Genomic DNA, 19,526 nt, shown 5'->3' with positions numbered 1-19,526 from the left:
GTTTTCAGTCTTCCTTTCACTTCAGGTTCACTTCATTTGTCTGTCTACTCGCCGTTATATTGTATAGTTTCTGCTGATATGTCTACACTCATGCACTTTAACTTGTGTCAATACTGTCCATTTACAACTCTGTTTTTGCACATTTACATTTAATCTTTCATATTTAAGACTAGTAATGCTTAGTTAAATCCTGGTTGTATATATTTCCATTCTTAGTTTTGATATTTTTAGTGCTTATTTACTTTGTATTTAATATTATATTGTGTTTAGATTTGCTAACTTTGTGTTTTTTACTCATATTGTGTGTTTGGACAACCTGCTGCTGTAACGCCACAATTTCCCAGTTTGGGATCAATAAAGTCATTCTATTCTATTCTAGGAGATCGAGCATTTGTAGCTCGGGCTCCTCGGCTGTGGAACGACCTGCCTGAGGATCTCAGACTAGCTACATCAGTATCTTCTTTTAAATGACTTTTAAAAACACATTTTTATCGTAAGGCCTTCTTATAATCCTTGTTTCCTCCAGGGTGTTTTATTGTTAACTTTAGCCAATCTTTGTCTCGGTTGTTTCCCTTTTTCTCTGTTCATTGGATGATCGCTGAACTGTTGTTTTATTTTTCATGCTTTTCTAATTGGATTTTATTGTTGTGTATTTGACTGTTGGGATTTTTTCTTTTTTCTGTAAAGCACTTTGTGACGTTGGTTTTGATAAGTGCTTTATAAATAAACTTTATTATTATTATTCTATTCTATTCTATTCTATTCTATTCTTATTTCTATTCTATTCTATTTATATTTATATTTATATTCTATTCTGTTCTATTCTATTATTTTCTATTCTATTGTATTATTTTTCTTTTCTTTTCTATTTCTATTCTATATATATTCTATTCTATTCTATTATTTTCTATTCTATTCTATTTATATTTATATTATATTTATATTTATATTATATTATATTCTTTGGTGTGTGTGTGTGTGTGTGTGTGTGTGTGTGTGTGTGTGTGTGTGTGGGTGTCCCAAGCACGCGCACGCAGGAAGTTCCTATCCCGTCGAGAGCGCGCAATATGACGTAAGCTGCTTCCCGCGCAGTGATGATGGCGGTGCGTGAACGCGCAGTAAAAGTAATGGCTGCTCTTGATCGGCGGGTGCCTAGCCTCGATGATTTCGTGGGTCAAAGCTGGACCGCCTGGGCCGAGTGGGCCGGTGTGGCGGCGGCGGATGGTAAGAGAGCACACTGACGCAAACACCGGCAGCCACGAAGCCTTTTAATCAAAAACACCGGGGTTTATTTCCGTGGAAACGGAGGACTGAGCTAACCATGTTACCCAAACAAAGACCCTGCCGGGTCCTAGCGCTGGGTGGGTAACATGTTGCTCCCTCTCTCTCTTCCAGGTCCCACTGCACACCTTGTCTTTGATTTTTAAAAAACACACCTGACGTATTTATAAAGATATATAACCGAGCGCAGTGTGTGTGTATCGGCTGTGGTCAGCAGGCAGACTGCGGGGTGAAAGCAGCCGGGCAGCGGTGGCATCACAGCGGAAGGAGGCTAGTATGGAGGATGCCTGGGTGAGCAACTTCTTGCCGTGGAGAGCTAGGCTAGCTGCTAGCTCGGTGGCAATAAAGCAAGCCAGTCTGGGCAAGTGAGCGTTAGCGTGCTAAAGCTGGCAGCAGAGGGGGGATTGAGAGGAGGAGTCTGCTGGCCCCAGCCTTTTCACATTGACTAACGTTACTCTGTGTTCTTCATGTTAACGCTCCTCTTCTCACAGCCGTCGCCCCTATTCAAGACACTGAGCCTTAAAAAAAGTGCTCCTCCTTTACCCCTCCCCAGCTTTAAGTCCTCTCTCATTGTCTGGCATCCCTCCAAGTCCGTAACTACCAAATAAAGTCCCTCCTCCACCGTGCAACATCTTCTTAGTGCTCAGCAAACTATGTGGAAAGTGACTGGAAACACAACACCAGCAGCATGTTGTTGCCCCTGCAAGATCAGTCCTTTACATAACACAGCTTAAGGGCCTGTGATGTTTGGGGGGTTTGGGGGGGGCGGCCTGATGGTAAACTTGACCCCTGTATAGGTTTTGAGGAAGGAGGCTTTTTTTTTTTTTTTTTTTTGAACATGTGTGTTGTGTGTGATGTTTCAGGGCCCGATGGGGAAGACTGCAGCAAGAATGGCAAAAAGGTTGCAGAGGCCATGTCACTCAGTAAGGAGGGTAAGTCTGCACGCCGTCGTTTAGCAGACAGAGGGGAGAACACTCATCGTCTGTGCACGTCAGGGTTCTCGCACATTTTCAACTCTGATGTGATGCTCGCAAAAAAAAAGTCAATGTTTGCACAGCCCACGTGTCCCAAACCTGATTTTTTTCACTTCCTGTTGATCCTCAAAAAAATAGAGTTTGTATCGTTTTAACACAATCGAAAAGTATCTTTAAGTATCGAAACATTTTGCACAACCTTAGTGCTTTTGCATGTTTCCCTTTTGAGCATCTGCTTTTCCTTGTTCACGAAACAAATCACAACTGCACGACTGAAAATGTGTCGAGAATTTCAGGAGGACTGCCCCGTCCTGATCTGGTTGTTCACACAGCCAGACGGGAGGCGTGCAGGGGGGGAGGGGGGAGGGGGGGGGGGTCTCCTGAGGCAAGCTATGACGTCAAAAGAACAACAAGGAAGAAGTGGACAAACCAGTCGGATATAAAGAGAATATTTGCACTGTGCACTGTTCACAGGGAATAAACGTCACCACCCCACTACCTCTCACGCCAGGTGAATTCTCCTGATTGCTGCGTCGTTCTCACATCAGCTCACCTTGCACACCTGGCACACTTTTGGTGCAGGTGTGCTGCTGAAAAGCTAGGATGGTGGTGTGAACCTAGGCCTGGCTGTGTAAAGCAGCAGCTGTCCAACAGGGCGGCACAGGGGTGTGGCGTGTGTGAAACCCACCAGCAGACAACTCAGAAAAAAGAAGAAGAAGAAGCAGAAGAAGAAGTCAGCTGACTCGAACCAACCAAAACAATGTTTGCAAATCTGTGAGGGACAGAGGCTCGTGAACTGGAGATAAGATCCACCATCACAATCGTGGATGGTAAAGGACTGATGTAGTGTGAACGCAACGTAGCTGTCAGTGCGTTACACATCACAACTGATGTAGACTAAGTTGAGTTACCCCCTCCCCCCAAAACGATGTGTCTGTATTATTTGGTTCTGTCCAAAAAAAAAAAAAACATGCTGCTGCCTTTTTGGCTATTCCAGGAACTCTGGATAAAAAAGCTTAATGTTACATCTTTTGAGGTATTTGTTTAAGTTATTTCAAACAAACATTTATACCGATCCATCCCCCCCCCCATTCCTTCTCCTAACTTATTCTGTTGGAGAAATACACCTTCATCATCACTACTAATTTGAGCTTTTGTAAAAATCTGGATGATGTCAAGAACAAAGACATGAAGGCTTTCTTTTTTTTCCATGTCCTGGAGGATGCTTATTTGTGGGTTGTGACTCACAAAGGCCCCGAAGAGCACAAATTATCCTGTGACCAAACTTGTTTGAGGTTAAAATGATCCTCCACCCAGGTCTGACCGCAGCTGGAGGAGACAAGCCGGACCCAACCACGACAACAATAGGCTTTGTGTTTCCCTAAAAACTACTTCAGAGATCACACATTCTTTTTATTTGTGGTATTTTTTGGGGCGTATAGACGGGTGAATATTCACCGTTACAGGGATGGAAACGCACTCGGACAGTGTGAGAGCATTTAAACTGTACTTTATAAAACGTCCAGCTATATGTTCTACCATTTCACAGAAATTAAAAAACAGAAACTTTTTAGAGCGTAGCGTCTTCCCTGACGTCCCCTTAAAGAAACGTTTTCCACTCTCTTTCCTCTCCTCACTCGTCCTCCGTTCCCCTCTCTCCCCCCTCCAGACATGTCCATCTTCGGGCTCTACCCCGGCCACGACGACTTCTACCTGGTGGTGTGCAGCCACTGCGGCCAAGTGGTGAAGCCGCAGGCGTTTGAGAAGCACTGCGAGCGGCGGCACGGCCCCCTGTCCAAGCTGTACGCCCGCCTGCGCTCTCCCACCCCTGCGCCGCAGCCCCAGCAGAGACCCCACCACAGCCACTCTCCTTCCCATGGGACCAACACTGCTGCCTCTGCCGCTTCATCCTGGGAGAGTCGCGGCCAGGGGGTTGGGCAGCCGCGGGCCGCGCCGCCTTCGCCTTCCACGCCACCACAGTACAGACACTCCAAGAGCTCCAAGGATGGAGTACGGTAAGAAAGAAGGGACATAAATAGCCTATTTCAGCCAGTTTCAAACGGTTTTAAGTTTGTGTTTCTCCGGCACAGAAAGCCTACGCTCAATAGTGAACAAACTGAGGTTGTTGTCATGGTAGCGAGGTGGATTTCTTGACAGGTTTAAAGCCTCCCTGTGTCTTCATCTGGGAGGCCTCTGTGGGTGATTCTCATGTTTAGTTGCCCGACTCTTATTTAGCTGCTGCTTCCTGCTAGCTGTGACGGTTCACCCTGGACCTGATCACATCCTTTTCCTGTGCTATCAGAAGAAACGGCTCCACTCAGCGGGTCGCCCAGAGCTTCCAGTCCGATTCAGAAGCTTAATGCCACAGGTCGTAAACTGTTCATCAGGATACTTGTACATATCAGAGGTCAGACAGAGCAGCTTGAGGAAGTCAGAGTTTCCCCCCTCATGTCAAATATTTAATCCAAACATCCAGTGTCACCATCATGAGTAAATATTTATCAAGTTTGTTTTTGAACGGTAATGTCTGTGAGAGTCCTCAGAGCAGTCAGAAGAAGATCATGAACTTTGACTTCATAACGACATCAGGTCACCTGCGTAAACTTGGAGGAGGAAGTATGACTGAAATGAATTTCAGCAACAGATCAATTCTATCAGTATCGAGCACAAACGCAAGCTTGTCAGAACACATTTGGCAAACATTGTAGATGATGAAATATGTCAGAGAAATTATTGAATAAGAAAAACAGTATGAAAATGCAGTCTAGTCTTGTGTTGCATTAAGTCAACACTTCCTTCAGCAGGCCACCATTTAAAAAGCCTTTTAGTGTATGTTTGTGTGAAAGGTGTAGAAGTGATTTTATAACATCTGAAAAAACAAATAGTTCAACATGTTTGGAAATGTTCTGTTTTTATTTTCCTGCTAAGACTTTAGAGTCTAGTTAACTTTGCATATAGAACGTCCTCTCTTCTTAAGGTTAAACAAAATCTGCCTACAATCCTCTCTGAAGCTCAGTAGTTAACACTTTGATCAAATCCCCACAAAAAAACCCAAATTATAAAAACAACACTTGCAGCTTAACGAGCGGATTATGTGCTGGACTTTTTTTCTTGACCTCTAGCGGCAAACTCCTGACCTCTTGTCCGCAGCATGAAGTTACTGGTGCAGTCGAGAAGTAGCCCGTAAATAGCCGCGTCTTTGTTTCATAATCTCGTACAAAAACTGCTTAAAATTGGAGAGCCGAATTCAGGCGGCAAATTTGACTGATTCTCATTTGTTTGTCAGCATCACTTTGCCATGCACCTCAGGTAAAACATCTGTGGAGTGTTTATTTCTTGGCACCATAAGGGGGGGGGGGGGGGGGGGTCGTTTTGTGTTGACCTGAACCTACAGGTGATCAAACTTGTTATAGAAAAAGACAGAGAGGATGATGCAGAAGGACAATTTTATGGAATTAAGTTTAATGCATGGTTGAAAATATAAAAAGCTTTTCTCGTCATCCTTAGACGAGCTTCTTAAAAATAATTGCCTTGAGAACAGAAGTACAGGTAAAAGGTTTGGTAATCAGGGTAATCAGAATTGCCCTGAATGCATTTGAAAAGCTCTTTCAGCCTATGATGTAATAGTGAGATAATGTTATTTTCCCGTTATTTGAATTTCATCCTGTAAGTTGAATGATTTTCTTTTCTCTCTTCATCACTCAGACATTCCCCGCTGGAGAAATCCTCTCACAGCAGCCACACAGAGTCGTCAGTATTCAAACAGCCGCCACCTCTGGAGCCTCCGATCAGCTCTCCGCCTCCCTCACTCAGAGATCCGCCCTGGCCCCACGGAGGAACCCCGCCAGGTAGACCAACGCCCAGCGACAGACCGCCGTCACAACAGGGCCCGAGGAAGGACTCGCCTCTGTCGTCTGCTGGTCAGAGCCACCGCATCCCCCGACCTTACAACAAAGTGGCCTCCAGTAAGTACAAGCGAGGTTAGCACCCGACCAGTTTTGTTTTGTTTCATCTCATTTGTACGTTTGGGGATCACGATGAGCCAATCAGGAGCCTCTTGGGTGAGGCATGCTGTTTAAATAAAACAGGGCTGTCACAAAACCTGAATTTAGAAATTTGAAATGACGTTGGCAAAATCTGAAACTAAAATAAAAGTCATACGATAGACGCACAATCTTTTAGAGGAGATCTATTACACTCAGCTTCAGCTTTAATGACGTGATGACCTGTTGAGCAGCGTTGTGAGATGTGTAGCTAAAAAAAAAAAACCTCCTTATTTATCTGATACTGCCGTCTGTGAAATCCCAAATTTCAGCCTCTGGCAGAAACGGTCAATTCAAGCTGCTGTCTCTTTAAGGCCCGCCTCCCCTCACACTTCCTGTCCTCCGATTGGCCAGCTCTGTTTGAAGTCGCAGGGACACTTGAGTGAGCTTCCTGGTGGGCGTGTCCTTGAAAGAGCTGCTTGTGTGGGCGTGTCCTACAGCTTTACTCCCTGCTTTGCTCTGACACTTCAGCAGAACCTGACGTCAGGTTCTCGCCAAGTTCTGGAAACATCTCGTTCTGAGCGGCAGCAAAACCACGTCTATGTAGCTCTGCTGAGGTTTAGTGCGGACATCCACCATCGTAACACGATATTTAAATATGGAGCAGCAGAATAGATCTCCTTTTAGAGTTTTCCACTGCAATGAAGGATGGATCATTTTGACAACCAGGAAGCTTCTCCTCATTTACAAGAGAAACATTATGACACTCAGAGGCGGGATTTACCAACTCCTGAGGGTGTCATGGCAACAAGCTTTCTTTATTCTACACTGTCTCGACAATCCACAAAGAAAGAATCAGCTGTTTGAAAGTTGATGAGACGGCTGTGTGAGTGAATTCAAATGACCCAAAAGCTGAATCACATCTGAACACAGGGTAGCATCTCCACGTTTCTCTGTTTTTAGATTTCAGATTCCTTTCCTTCTCTCCTCTCCTCTCCTCTCCTCTCCTCTCATCTCCTTCTCTCCTCTCCTCTCATCTCCTTCTCTCCTCTCATCTCCTTCTCTCCTCTCCTCTCCTCTCCTCCTCTCCTCTCTTCTCCTCTCCCCCCTCTCCTCTCCTCTCGTGTCCTCTTCTCTCCTCCCCTCCTTGTCTCCTCTCCTCTCCTCTCCTCTCCTCTCCCCTCCCCCCTCTTCCCATCTCTCATCTCCTTCTCTCCTCTCCTCTCTTCTCCTCTCCCCCTCTCCTCTCGTGTCCTCTTCTCTCCTCCCCTCCTTGTCTCCTCTCCTCTCCTCCCCTCCTCTCCTCTCCTCTCCTCTCACCTCCTCTCCCCCCTCTTCCCATCTCTCCTCTCATCTCCTCCTCTCCTCTCCTCTCCTCTCCTCTCCTCTCATCTCCTTCTCTCCTCTCCTCTCCTCTCCTCCTCTCCTCTCTTCTCCTCTCCCCCCTCTCCTCTCCTCTCGTGTCCTCTTCTCTCCTCCCCTCCTTGTCTCCTCTCCTCTCCTCTCCTCTCCCCTCCCCCCTCTTCCCATCTCTCCTCTCCTCTCATCTCCTTCTCTCCTCTCCTCTCTTCTCCTCTCCCCCTCTCCTCTCGTGTCCTCTTCTCTCCTCCCCTCCTTGTCTCCTCTCCTCTCCTCCCCTCCTCTCTCCTCTCCTCCTCTCCTCATGCCCCTCTCCTCTCCTCGTGTCTCAGTCCCTCCCACCTGAGAGAAAAAGCGGAGGAGGGAAGGAAGAGACACGAGACGGAGGAATCAAAGCAACGGGCATCTTAGGAAATCCGACATCTCTGCTACAGAGCTGTCATTGTCGACCAGGAGTTAATTAAACATGAAATGAGGCACAGCTGCTTCTTCAGTTCATTGTTTTTATGAAGCTTCCAGCTGAATTATACAATCTGTCAGGTGATCATTACAGCGTTCATGACAATGTGTTTCTACATGAATTAAGGGAACGAGTACAATAGAGTTCACATGTCATGGAGGCCGAAAAGACTTCCTGCACAGGATGAACATCCTCAGAGCGTCTTATCTCAGAACTCCTCTGGCAACGCTTTCTAACTGCTCCTTCTCCTCCTGGAGCTGCGTTCATGGGCGCTGAGAGAGATTTCGGGGGTCGTGGTCAGGGAGACTGTTAAGAGAGGGGACACGAGGAGGTGCAAGATTGAGGAAAATGAAAGGCTGCGATAAGGATGCAAGTACAGCAGCAGAGGACAGATCTTAAAGTGTGTAAATCAAGACCGAAACTTTTAACTGTGTTTGCTGATGAATTCCTAAAATCTCAGCGGTGTGTTGCCTGTCCTAACTGCACACGACACGAGCGAGCGTCGGCAACAAAATCAGACGTAGACAGACAAGGAAGGAGGAAAGAGGGGGCTCTTCAGGGCAATGGTGCTCGCCTTTTCTCACTCAACGGAGCTCGTTAGCTTGTTTTACAAAGTGGAGATAACGATGCATTTTTAATATCCACAGCCGTTTGAAATGTTGAGCTCTGACTTGTGTCAACAGCGGAGAAAACCTTTTTTTGGCTCACTGAGAGCCGTAAATTGACGAGCCTTTAGGGTGCTGTGTTTTGAGTCATCAGATCGTCAATACAAAGCACCACACTTCCTTTTGTGCACCTTCAAAATAAAAGCACTAGACGTCAAACTGTTTGGAAGAGGGGAAAAAAAAGAAGAGAAAACTGAATTTCTCAGAGCAGAGAGGTTGATATTTAATTGATGCAGCGTGAACAGCAAACGTGTGATCGTGCACAATGCCACGTCCAACGCTCGCGTGCTGTTAGGACGCGTTGTTAGAGTCTAAATGAAACACCTTCTTCTATAACAAATTCATGTGTGAAATATGCAAAAGTCTTGATATTTAAGAGAAAGCCTTCGTGTGGGAGCGCAGCGATACTGAAATGTTTCTGAGTCTTGTTGTATGTGTTGTTGTTGATGTTGATGAGATTCTCTCCGTGTCTCCTCAGAGCGGGAGTGTGACTTGGACAAACACTGCGGCGTCCTCGACCCGGACAGGAAGAAGGTCTGCACTCGCCTCCTGACATGCAATGTAAGTTAAAAAACAAACACTCTCACTCTCCTGAGATCTGCTGTTTGGATTCTGTCAAAAGAAAATTCCTGCATTTTTGATGATCGTGATCGAATACGATTGGTTTATATTTCTAGAGGAAGGAGGGAGATAAATGATCGGTGGGTGAGAGAGAGAGAGAGAGAGAGAGTCTGAACAGCGTCTGTTGATGAAGCTCGTCTTAACAGAAACCATCTGTTTGAGCTTTTAGGACGATGATCAACACAGACGGGAACTTTGAAAACAATCTTCTGCTTCTTCTTCGTGTGTTTCTAGGATTTGTCAGTCTGAGTAGGAAATACTTTTACAGTTTTGAAACCAGACAGTGACTCTCTCTGCAGACGCAGTGTCAGGTCTCTGAAGGACAGATGGACAGACAGGTTGTCCTTCATGTGTTGCCTCCTCTGGGGGTCGCCCAACCTGTGCCCTGATCATCGTTGATTTACCCCGACTGTCCCTGTTGTAGTACTCAAGGTCTCAAGACCACTTTTTGAAGGTCTCTGACTCTAAAGCACTTTTACTCAGTCTTGTCTCGATCTCAGACTGGGCACACTCCGGTCTCGCCCTTCCTTGGTCTTGACTCTGTCTCAACCCCTAAATGTCTTGGTCTTGGTCTTGACTCAGTCTCGATCCCTAAATGTCTCGGTCTTGTCTCAGCCTTGGAGCGCTCTGGTCTTTGGTCTGTCTTGGTCTCGGTTAGCGTGGTCTTGACTGCAACACTGACTGTCTCCACTAATTACATCTTCATCTTTCATAAAAGTATTTTTTGTTTCCTTGAAGTGAAGTCATATTTGTTCCCTTCTGAACATCGTACTCGCTCAGTGTAGATCATCCCTTCAGCATGTTAAATAAATGTTCATATGGAAGACATTAATTAAACTTCTGCATCTTAACGAGACGCTTTAAGGACTTGAGAATCCTCTGTGTTTGTCGACCTGTGAATTTGAATAGACAACCACTCCTCTGTGTCTTTCAGTCGCGACAGCTTTGTGTTAAAATATGACTGAAGTTCATAAAAACTGATGAAATAACAGAGATTGCATTGTTTAAAAATGTGCCATTTCAAAGCATCTTAAGTATGGAGCCTATTCTGTAGCAGGAGGAAAGTGAACGTGAGATCAGAGGAGCTGTACTGATCCGCTCTGACTGATACTGAGAGCTGCAAATGGCTCCCGGCACGGGAACAGTCCTTATATGGAGGCTGTTGTGTGAAGGAGGAAGTGAGTGCGAGAGGCCACATCCAGCCGAGCAGAGGCAGGATGACATTCAAACAGGAAATGACAGGAGTGACGGGAAAAAACAACCTTCATCTCACACCTGACCTGTAGGTGAACGGGCTCTCAGTGGGCGGCTGTCATTTCTCCTTCACCTGCTTAAAGGAAGAACAAATGCCATCAAGTCAGTAACACTGATGGATTAGTTCAATGATAACGTCAGAAGGGATACTTGATGGAGCCACTTCAATATACTTCCCTTTTTTTTTTTTTTTACATTGATGGTAACATTTTAATCAGATCAAAAAAGATGAAAGAGAAGCTTGCTCCTGCTGATTCAGGTTGTTGACTTTTAGTTTGAACCTACTAGAATCCCTTGACATTTCTAATGCTTTCACACATGCACAAACATCCTGAAAAGGAAAAGCTGCATGTGTGAACGCAAACTCTGACTTCACCCGGAGTTTCTCCTCCAGCCTCCTCGTATTTATTCTGCGGAAAGTCAGAGTGAGCTGAAGTGAGAACGCAGCAGGATATAATCAGGAGAATTCACCTGGAGCGAGTGGGGGGGGTGGTGACGTTTATTCCCTGTGATCGCTGCACGACCAGAGACTGTCTGCACGCCGCCTCTACCATCTCCGTGCTCTAATGGACCTGCTGCTGCATGTTTCCTGTTCTCATTATAGCGTCGTGTAGCTGACTGTGCTGCTTCGCCAGCTTCTTCAGCTCCTTCTTTTGACGACGTGATGTCTTGCCTCAGGTCAGGTCGAGTGTCCTCCTGAAATTGTCTGGAGTAAATAAGTGACTACGGCTTTAGTCTGCTGTTTCAGTGTTGGCCGATTAGTGTTCAGATTTACCAACTTCCTGGAACGCATCAGAAAATGATCGATCCGACCTCCATTCAACAAACACACATTTTAAAAGTTGTTTTCTTCTGTTGAGGACGGACCTGAATCTGTCTCATGATGTTCTGTCATGTTTGTTCAGTTCAGAGACTTTATTCACCTCGCAGTTTGGAAAACAGACCGCTGCTCTATCATCCAGGAAGTCTCCCTTCATTAGAAACATGCGCATGCACCACCCCAGTTTAAGGTCCACATCCAAAACATGTTTTACCGTAAAGAACATAGTAGAGGAAGAAATGCATGTTAAGATCACGACAGGATCAGAATCTTTTCTCGATACGACAACACTGAAGGAAGCCACGCTGACATATCTGGAAGGGGCGATTATAACTTTGCTCTACAAAGGGCGTTTCTTAAGCCGGTGACTCGACTGTGAACGACGCAGTGCACATAAAGACATCCTCGGCTTGAAGTTGTTTGACGCCAACTGGCTTCACTGGGATTATGGTAAAGATGGCCATCGATCCCAGAGGTATAGATCATCTGACAAAAGCAAACCTTGCAAAAGAAAGGGTCAGTTTACACCGACGTTGGTCATTTTGTTTATTGCAATTAATTTTGCAAACGCTTCATATCCCCAAAATCAATGCAATCTAAGATTCATGGTCATGTGACATATTTTTTAGACATGCTGATTTGTATGTGCAGAGTGTAAAGGAGTTTTTGTTCCCCCTGCAGATCCACTCCATCCACCAGCGCAGGAAGGTGATGGGCCGCAGTAAAAACTTTGACCAGCTGGTGGCCGAACTCAAGACCAAGGTCCGCGAGAAAGGGGGCCAGTCCCTGGATGGAGGCTCCTCCTCTGGACGATCCCCCAGCCCAGAGGCCCCCCGGGAGCAGGCGGGGGCTCCACACTGCAGGAGACCTCTGGCCAGTCTCCCCGCGTTCAGGTTAGTCAGATTTACTGAAACAACCCGGTGAGACTTCAGCGTGAGCGTGCATGCTAGCAGCTTTCTTTAGACATTCTACAACTTCACAGTATCTTTCCTCAGTTACAAACTAACTCGTCCTGCAGAAGTGATGAACCAGGCTGGGGGAATTTTGTACCATGTTTTACCTCCAGATGTGTTTCCTGACAGTGAACTGAAGTAATGTTGAACTCTCACGCTTTGACTGCCGAGAATAAACCAAGTTGTCGGCATTCACAGACTCCACTCTGCTCGTTATTAAACCCCAGAAATACAAAGCGTTCTGTTACATAATAACCAAATATAGCTGCAGTCAGTTTCAGACCTGTGTGTGTGTGTGGTTCTCTCAATAACTCGTCCTACACCATCCTTTTGTCTGCTGAAGATCCTAAACAGCAACATCTTTAGGTTAACATTTAAGGCCCTGCACAGTATGCAGACAAAGCTTTTTATGTGCACTATCATCTGATGACGAGTGTGTAATAACCAGCTGCATGTTTTATACGCTACCCGTGTTTAATACAAGTCCTCTTTTCTGAATGCAAAATAATCTGTGAAGCTGCAGCGCTGTTCTTTTTCACTTCTCCTTCCTTAACATCTCGCTAGCCAAGCATATAACTAATCATCACTGATTAATCTGAGGAAAGCTAACGGCCAGCTAGGGCTTCATCTGATTGGGTCAAGAGTGTGACTCATGATTGATGGGTCCGAGGTTTGCATGTCGTTTATGTTTAAAATGTTTTTCATATTTTAGCTTTTCAGAGAGTCTTTTGAGACACTTTTATTTCTGCGTTATCAAATCAAAAAGATGCATTAGGGATAAATGTTGATATGGAGCAGGGCCATGTAGGGCTGAGGGTCTTGACTTGACCCTGTTCCTGGATTTGAGTGACCTTGGATTGCACCTCCAATACTTGTATGATATTGAGAGAAGGATCCAGTGAGCAGTTGCATATTTAATGTGTATTCTATGTGTAAAAACCTTGATTCTTTTTTGGGTTACAGTCGGTCCACGGCTGCGTCGGAGAGCACCCCAGAGGAGGAGAATCAGCGGCAGGATGAGGGGAGCCTCCGATCCCCCTCGCCTCTCGTCCAAGGACGGATCTCCAGCGACGAAAGCGACGCAGAAGGAGCCGAGGAGCACGTCGAGTTCTCGTCTTCTGCCACACATCCGAGGCCGCTGGCGGTGAGCAATGTGCACCAGAGTTTAACAGTGGAGGGAGAAATGTTTTTTTAGTGTTTCAGCTGCAGAAATGCATGCAGTGTAAGAAAGGAAAACAGGAAGAGCAAGATCACACATGACCACGAGACGGAGTCCTCTTTGGATGACTTTCAGAGAAGCAAATCAAAAGTGAACTTATTTAAAACAAGACGAGGATGCGACCTTATCGACTTCCTGTCTACCATCTTGATTGCTCTGTTGTAAATCATGGTCAGAGGCTTGATGGCAGAACATGATGCTCATGACCAGGAGGTTAAAAATAACTGATAGAAGCGCTTAGAGTACACGTATAAAATTTTCATGCTGTCTGTGTTGTGCGGCTGAAATATCAGGACATGTGGTTCAACAGACACGGCAGACAAAGAGAAACTAGTATCTCGTTTAACTACCTGATGTGCAAAAACATAAACAATACGACACACAATCCCAATCCACCCGCTGTGTTTATCGTCAGATGTAGTTTTTGTTTAGGTTATGAAAGTTTGGTCACACACTGAGGACATTGTAACCTGTGATGAGCTCACAGGTGACTCTCGTGTGAGGAATGATTGTAACAAATCCTGTCTGTGCAAGCAGAGCTGCTCAGTGGAGCGTGCGCCCTCCTGCACGTCCTCGGCAGGGAAAACGAGAGAGCGAGCTTTCAACACCTGACCGCTGCTGACAGCTCTGTCTCTGATTTTTGTTGGTCCTTGCTTCCATTTTCAGATTTTTGTATCCCTCCACTACCTTTGGTTTCAGGATGAACTGTGAGAGAGTGTTTATGTTAAATCATGACGGACAATGTTTAGGAATTCTACAGACCGTGCCAAGAAACGAGAAACTGCAAATCTGTCAAACATTTGAGTTGCTTTGAAGTCACCACCGTTACAGATAACAACAGGAGACACTTTGCTGTAACAGGTTCTTAACAAGTCTGCTATTGGTTTCTTCCTCTAGATGTGTTCGTTTGGCAGCCATGCGTTGGGTCACGGCATCTTCACGTTTGACAGGAGACTTCATCACCTGAGGTCGGCGCTCAGCAGCATGCTGGAGCAGCACATCAGCGCTCATCTTTGGAAGTAAGAAACCCAAACCCACAGAAACAGATTTCAAAGTTTGCACTGATTCTCCAAGTCTTTAGTCTTCAGACATATCATCCTAAAGCAACGGGGGCGTCACTGCCAAAAGCATGGATCCCTTTGATTGAAAGAATAAATTCTGTCTTTATTTCAAGCATGTAAATAACAATTTGGATTGCAAAATGTAACTTAAAGTAAACAGCTTATGTATTAAAAAAAACGTAAAATGGCTCATTAAATGTCAACATTTCTGTCATGTTGCTCAAAATGTGATCAGTAAAATCTCATTGTTCTGAGACCGTCTGTTAAAAAGCAGTAAGAAGCCACGCTGAAGGCAAGAGGGGGCTTTTATTTTATGCCCGTTACAGTAGTCTGGTCCAATCAATAACTTTTTCCAGGTGTGAGTGTGAAAGTATCTCATTCACATTAGCTTTGCTCTGCCTTCACGGTGCACATTAATGTTGACAGACTAAAAGACACTCACCAGAATTTATAGCATCAAACTTCAGACCTTTTTATAATAATAATAATAATGCATGCTTTCATTCACAGAAGTGCCGTATCTAAGCTCAGCCGTCATCACATCTTTGTACATTCATATTGATTCAGAGACGGGGTAACATTGGTGTCCCAGTCTGTGAATTCACATTGTGTTTAATCACTGCAGAAGCATGCTACAGCGGGAGACACACACACACACACACACAGAGCGCGCTGCACTTCCCCTGCTCAGCTGATCCAGTCTCACCTCTGTAACGCCTCTCTTACTACCTCTGAAGACGGTACCGAGGGGGGATCACATCCTCCCTCCATTACTACTCCTCGACATTCAGATTGAAGGTGAAACGTCACAGGGTCGTAAACATTGTTGCCTTAAACGGCGGTCATTTTCTAGATATTTTCTTTCTTTTGTTCCGTTTGCTTCAGTTGCGGGAGAATAAAATAATGGGTGAAAGTGTAACCTTCCCATCCCTTCTCACTTGGTTCAGGTTTCCATGTAGGTTTTTCCCACACAGTCATTTTCTGAGGGTCGGTTCAATCAGATGCTGCGTCTTGGTAACACTAGCAGATGAACATGAGTGTATCTCGCTTGCTTAGTCACTGATGGATGAAGCAGATGGTGAGTCCTGCAGCCCAGAATAGCAGCGGCGAGGAGTAAGAAGTTGGCACTGAGATGGAGACTGATTTCACACAAAAAGAAAAATCAGCTGATGTCGTCTGACTGCATTTTATACGACAAGCTTAGAAAGAAAACTCAAAGCATCAGAGGGAAGCAGTAACCGAGTCACTATGAAATCTGTGCTGCAGTGCGGCTGGTTAGTCATCAGTTGATCCTTCACACAAAATTATGCTTTTTTGACCAAGATCAGCATTCTGTATTTCAGATGTATTCATATTTTCACACATATTGTATGTACTCTTTTTTTATTTTGCAGCCCATAGTTAACTCAATGTTAGCATTACCCTAAGAGATGAGTTAAAGCACCTTATTTTATTTTATTTATTTTATTTATTTTATTTATTTTATTTATTTTATTTATTTTATTTATTTTATTTATTTTATTTTATTTTTTATTATTATTATTATTATTATTTTTTTTCAATTTTGCCTTCATTGGATAGGACAATAGGAGGAGAGTGTGACTTATTTATTTGAATTTTATCTGTTTCTTATTTTGGGGTTAAAACGCCTCCCTTAGAAATGTTAGAACACCGGGATCATCCTGTATGTTAAAGTTTAAAGTCAATAGCGATCCGTCTGTTTAATAATGAATTGTTTTTTTTTTTCTTCTGCAGGAAAATACCTCAAGCCACAGACCTTCAATCGCCACCTCCCTCGGCCAAGACCGTCACCTCGTCGTCGTCCCCGTCCTCTGCAGCTTCCTCATTACATTCAAAGATCCGAACAGGAAGTCACATCAGCTCCTCTCTCAAAACTGCATCCTCCTCCTCCAATCGTGGACCAGGGAGAACCCCGACAGCCATACCGTCAGAGAACTCGGGGGGCGGAAGCTGCAGTATCACTAGCAGCCATATGGGGTCTCCCAGTAAGCCTATGACGGGGCGTCAGGGGGGTTCTGGGAGACTCAAAAACCCCGTGGGACGCCCCAGCAAGCAGACGCTGAAGCTTCGAGAGGAGGCAGCCGCCGCCGCCGCGCTCCGCAAACGCAAAGCCCCGTCGCAGGAAGGGGAGCACTCAGGCCCCGAAAGGAACTGCATACTCCTCCAGGACAGGGGCCGCCCTCCTTCCACCGCTTCTTCCTCCTCTTCGTCGTCATCTTCCAAACCCTCCATTTCCTCGCCCCTCCCACACGGACAGACCAATGGAACTCTTTCCCCCAGCAGCAAACCCCGCCCCCAGCCCTCCCCCTCAGAATCGCACTCGCCGGCCGCCAAGGCGGTCTGGACTTACAGACGAACAACACACACTCCTCTGGGACATTCGGCGTCCCCGGACTCCTCCTCTGCCACCAACAACTCCCACAGCCGGAGCGGCGTGGGGGACTCAGGACTGCATGGGCAGAGCGGTGGGAGGAGCTTTGAGCACCAGGGGCTGGTGAAAAAACGCAAGGGGGGCAGCATGGAGGAGCACTCGCCCTCCTCCAAACCCTCGGCGCACCGCCTGCCCTCCTCGTCCTCCTCCTCCAGCTCTGCCACCTCCTCCACCCCGCGCTCCAACTTCTACCCGTGGAAGGAGAGTAAGAGTGGAGGTCTGGCCGGGGGCGTGGAGAAGAAACTGGGCACACAGAAGGTGAGTTAGAGGTAGAGAAACGACAAAGAGTTTAAAGTTATGGTGTGCAGCTTTCCTCTGTGAGAATCGATGATTGACTCCTCGTCTGCCCATCACTCATAGACACTCACACTATCCTGTCTGCGCCGATAAAACATCAGAGTCAGATCAAACCGTCCTCGTAGATTACGTTGATTCACTTTTGTTAGAGGTGCTTTGATACCAGAGGACGAGTAAAGCGAATGTTTTCTGTCCTTGACTTAATTCTTTGAACAATGACGGAGTCACAGTCAATTTGGCGGCTGAATCCCTGAGGCGGTCGACCACACCCTTTTAATCCTCGCACAGCACGCTCATTAACCACATGTAGAGCGCCTGCAGTAGACCTCCCTCACCAGCTGCTGGCCGGTGTGCATCACTCATTCTTCTTATTTTTTTTATTTATTGCACAAAATAAACATAAACATAATAGATGAATGAAAAAACAGACAGTACATAATGATTAGTTAATTAACAAAATAAACGTTTTGAAAGAAATGTCCTGGAGGAGCCAAATAAACCCAGAGGGGGCTTGTCGAGTGGCCCTCCTAGAAAACGTGATCTCACATGCATATTATTGTTGTCTAGCTGGCTTTGTTAGCATAGCATTAGCAAGCTTTAGCTACATGGCTATCAAACGACTAAACATTTTGGTCCTCTTCAGTTGGATTGTGGTTTAGTTTCCAGACACGTTGTATAAACACTCAACAAAACAACAAGTTGGTCCTACATTTATGACATCCATATGCTTTGTGTTTGCTGTCGTCGCCATGGTGATGTTTGTTGTGCTTCCTGCTTCAGTCAGCTTGCTTCCTTTATTGGCTATTGTTCCGTTCCTCATGACACTCCACAGAGTGCGTGCTCGGCCTTCCTCGGTGTTCCCCCCCACACATCAGGATTACTGATCAGAAATATTGAATTCGTTGAAATATACGATTTCAGATTTCTAATCGTCTTCCATGCAGATTGGGGAGGTTAAAAATCACTCTTCACGCTCCTCACACCACAGGAACATCTGGCAAGATAATCTTTGGATCCCTCAGATAGTCGGGCCTTTGCAGACGTTGGTTGAGAGGGGGGGGGGGGTCCAAAATCTGCCCGATTATCTCGTAGTGTACCCCACTTACGCCCAAGTTACTCCACAGATTTCTTTAGTGTCCAGTATGTTTCTGTTTCTTTTCATGTTCTCAGGCTGTATTTTTTGACCCACTGTGTGGTCAGTTTGTTTATTCCGCCGCTGATTTCACATTTGAGTTAATTTATAAACCAGTCGTCAAAATGGAAGCACTGACTCAAATGTTCTTTTTTTTTTTTTTTTTTTTTTTCCTCACAGCCAAAACTGCACCATTAAGTGTGCCTGCCTTACAAGCCACTACGAGGGAGCCAGCTCTGCTCAGTCCAAGACTGAGGCAACAGGACTCAAAATGTGTGTCTGTCTATGTGTGTGTGTGTTTTGTCTACCGAGAAAACGCTCCAGTATGAGTGTGTCAGGCTGTGTGTATGTGCAGAGTTTGTGTGAATGTGTTGTCTGGATGAATGTCTGAGGGGAGGATGGGGATGAAAATTCAGAGTATGGATTTAGATATACCTCAAGACCATCCGGTTATGCTGCTAAATTAAATATGTTGGTTTATAAAAATTGATTAAAAATGTCCTTTACACTTGGTTTCTGCTGCTTGATTCTTAACAAACTTATTTTTATATTTCTACAAATGATCTTGTTGTCTTTGAGTGCCTCATTATCTTAAAATCTGCATTTTAAGATAATGAGGCACTCAAAGACAACAAGATCATTCAATTGACTCCACATCTCCTTTAGGTCGGCGTGTCCGTCCTCATCTGCTCCTCCCAACACTTCAATCTAAAAGATGCTCACGGTGAGTGAAAAGTCTGAAGCCCAACATCCAGTATCTGGTCTCCTCTTAAACCTTGGATCCACAGTGCAACTCAAAAATGAATTTCCACTCGAGGTTTGGAGAGTCCGTACGCTCTAAACGTGGTTAATGAGGTCATTGAGCCACTGACCGTTTTACCATCGATGGTGAAGATGAGAAACAACCGATTTATCAACAAGCCGATATTAGACAATCAAGTGAAGAGCGGTATCGGCTAATTTGATCGTAGATATGTCCTTTATTTCTAGATTTG

The 19,526-nt window shown here is 45.4% G+C and overlaps 1 protein-coding gene across 3 annotated transcripts; it reads left to right on the top strand.

Annotated features, from left to right (window-relative positions):
- Positions 1 to 1,067: 1,067 nt before the first annotated feature.
- Positions 1,068 to 19,039, top strand: atxn7l2a (ataxin 7-like 2a). Of its 3 annotated transcripts, none has more exons than XM_020648398.3 (10): positions 1,068 to 1,224; positions 2,145 to 2,213; positions 3,925 to 4,270; positions 5,961 to 6,220; positions 9,201 to 9,283; positions 12,099 to 12,310; positions 13,334 to 13,514; positions 14,487 to 14,608; positions 16,406 to 17,360; positions 18,712 to 19,039. In XM_020648398.3, the coding sequence occupies exons 1-10, from the start codon at positions 1,095 to 1,097 to the stop codon at positions 18,727 to 18,729; spliced, it is 2,376 nt and encodes a 791-aa protein (XP_020504054.2). In that variant the 5' UTR covers positions 1,068 to 1,094; the 3' UTR covers positions 18,730 to 19,039. The 3 variants fall into 3 exon arrangements, with proteins under 3 accessions (XP_020504054.2, XP_065811470.1, XP_065811471.1); XM_065955398.1 differs by having other exon boundaries at positions 5,961 to 6,235; XM_065955399.1 differs by lacking the exon at positions 1,068 to 1,224 and adding an exon at positions 1,256 to 1,572 and having other exon boundaries at positions 5,961 to 6,235.
- The last annotated feature ends 487 nt before the right edge of the window (positions 19,040 to 19,526 follow it).

The sequence above is a fragment of the Labrus bergylta genome, chromosome 5 (genome assembly GCF_963930695.1).
Source record: "Labrus bergylta chromosome 5, fLabBer1.1, whole genome shotgun sequence".
NCBI lineage: Eukaryota > Metazoa > Chordata > Actinopteri > Labriformes > Labridae > Labrus > Labrus bergylta.
This window is presented reverse-complemented; position numbering and strand designations above follow the sequence as displayed.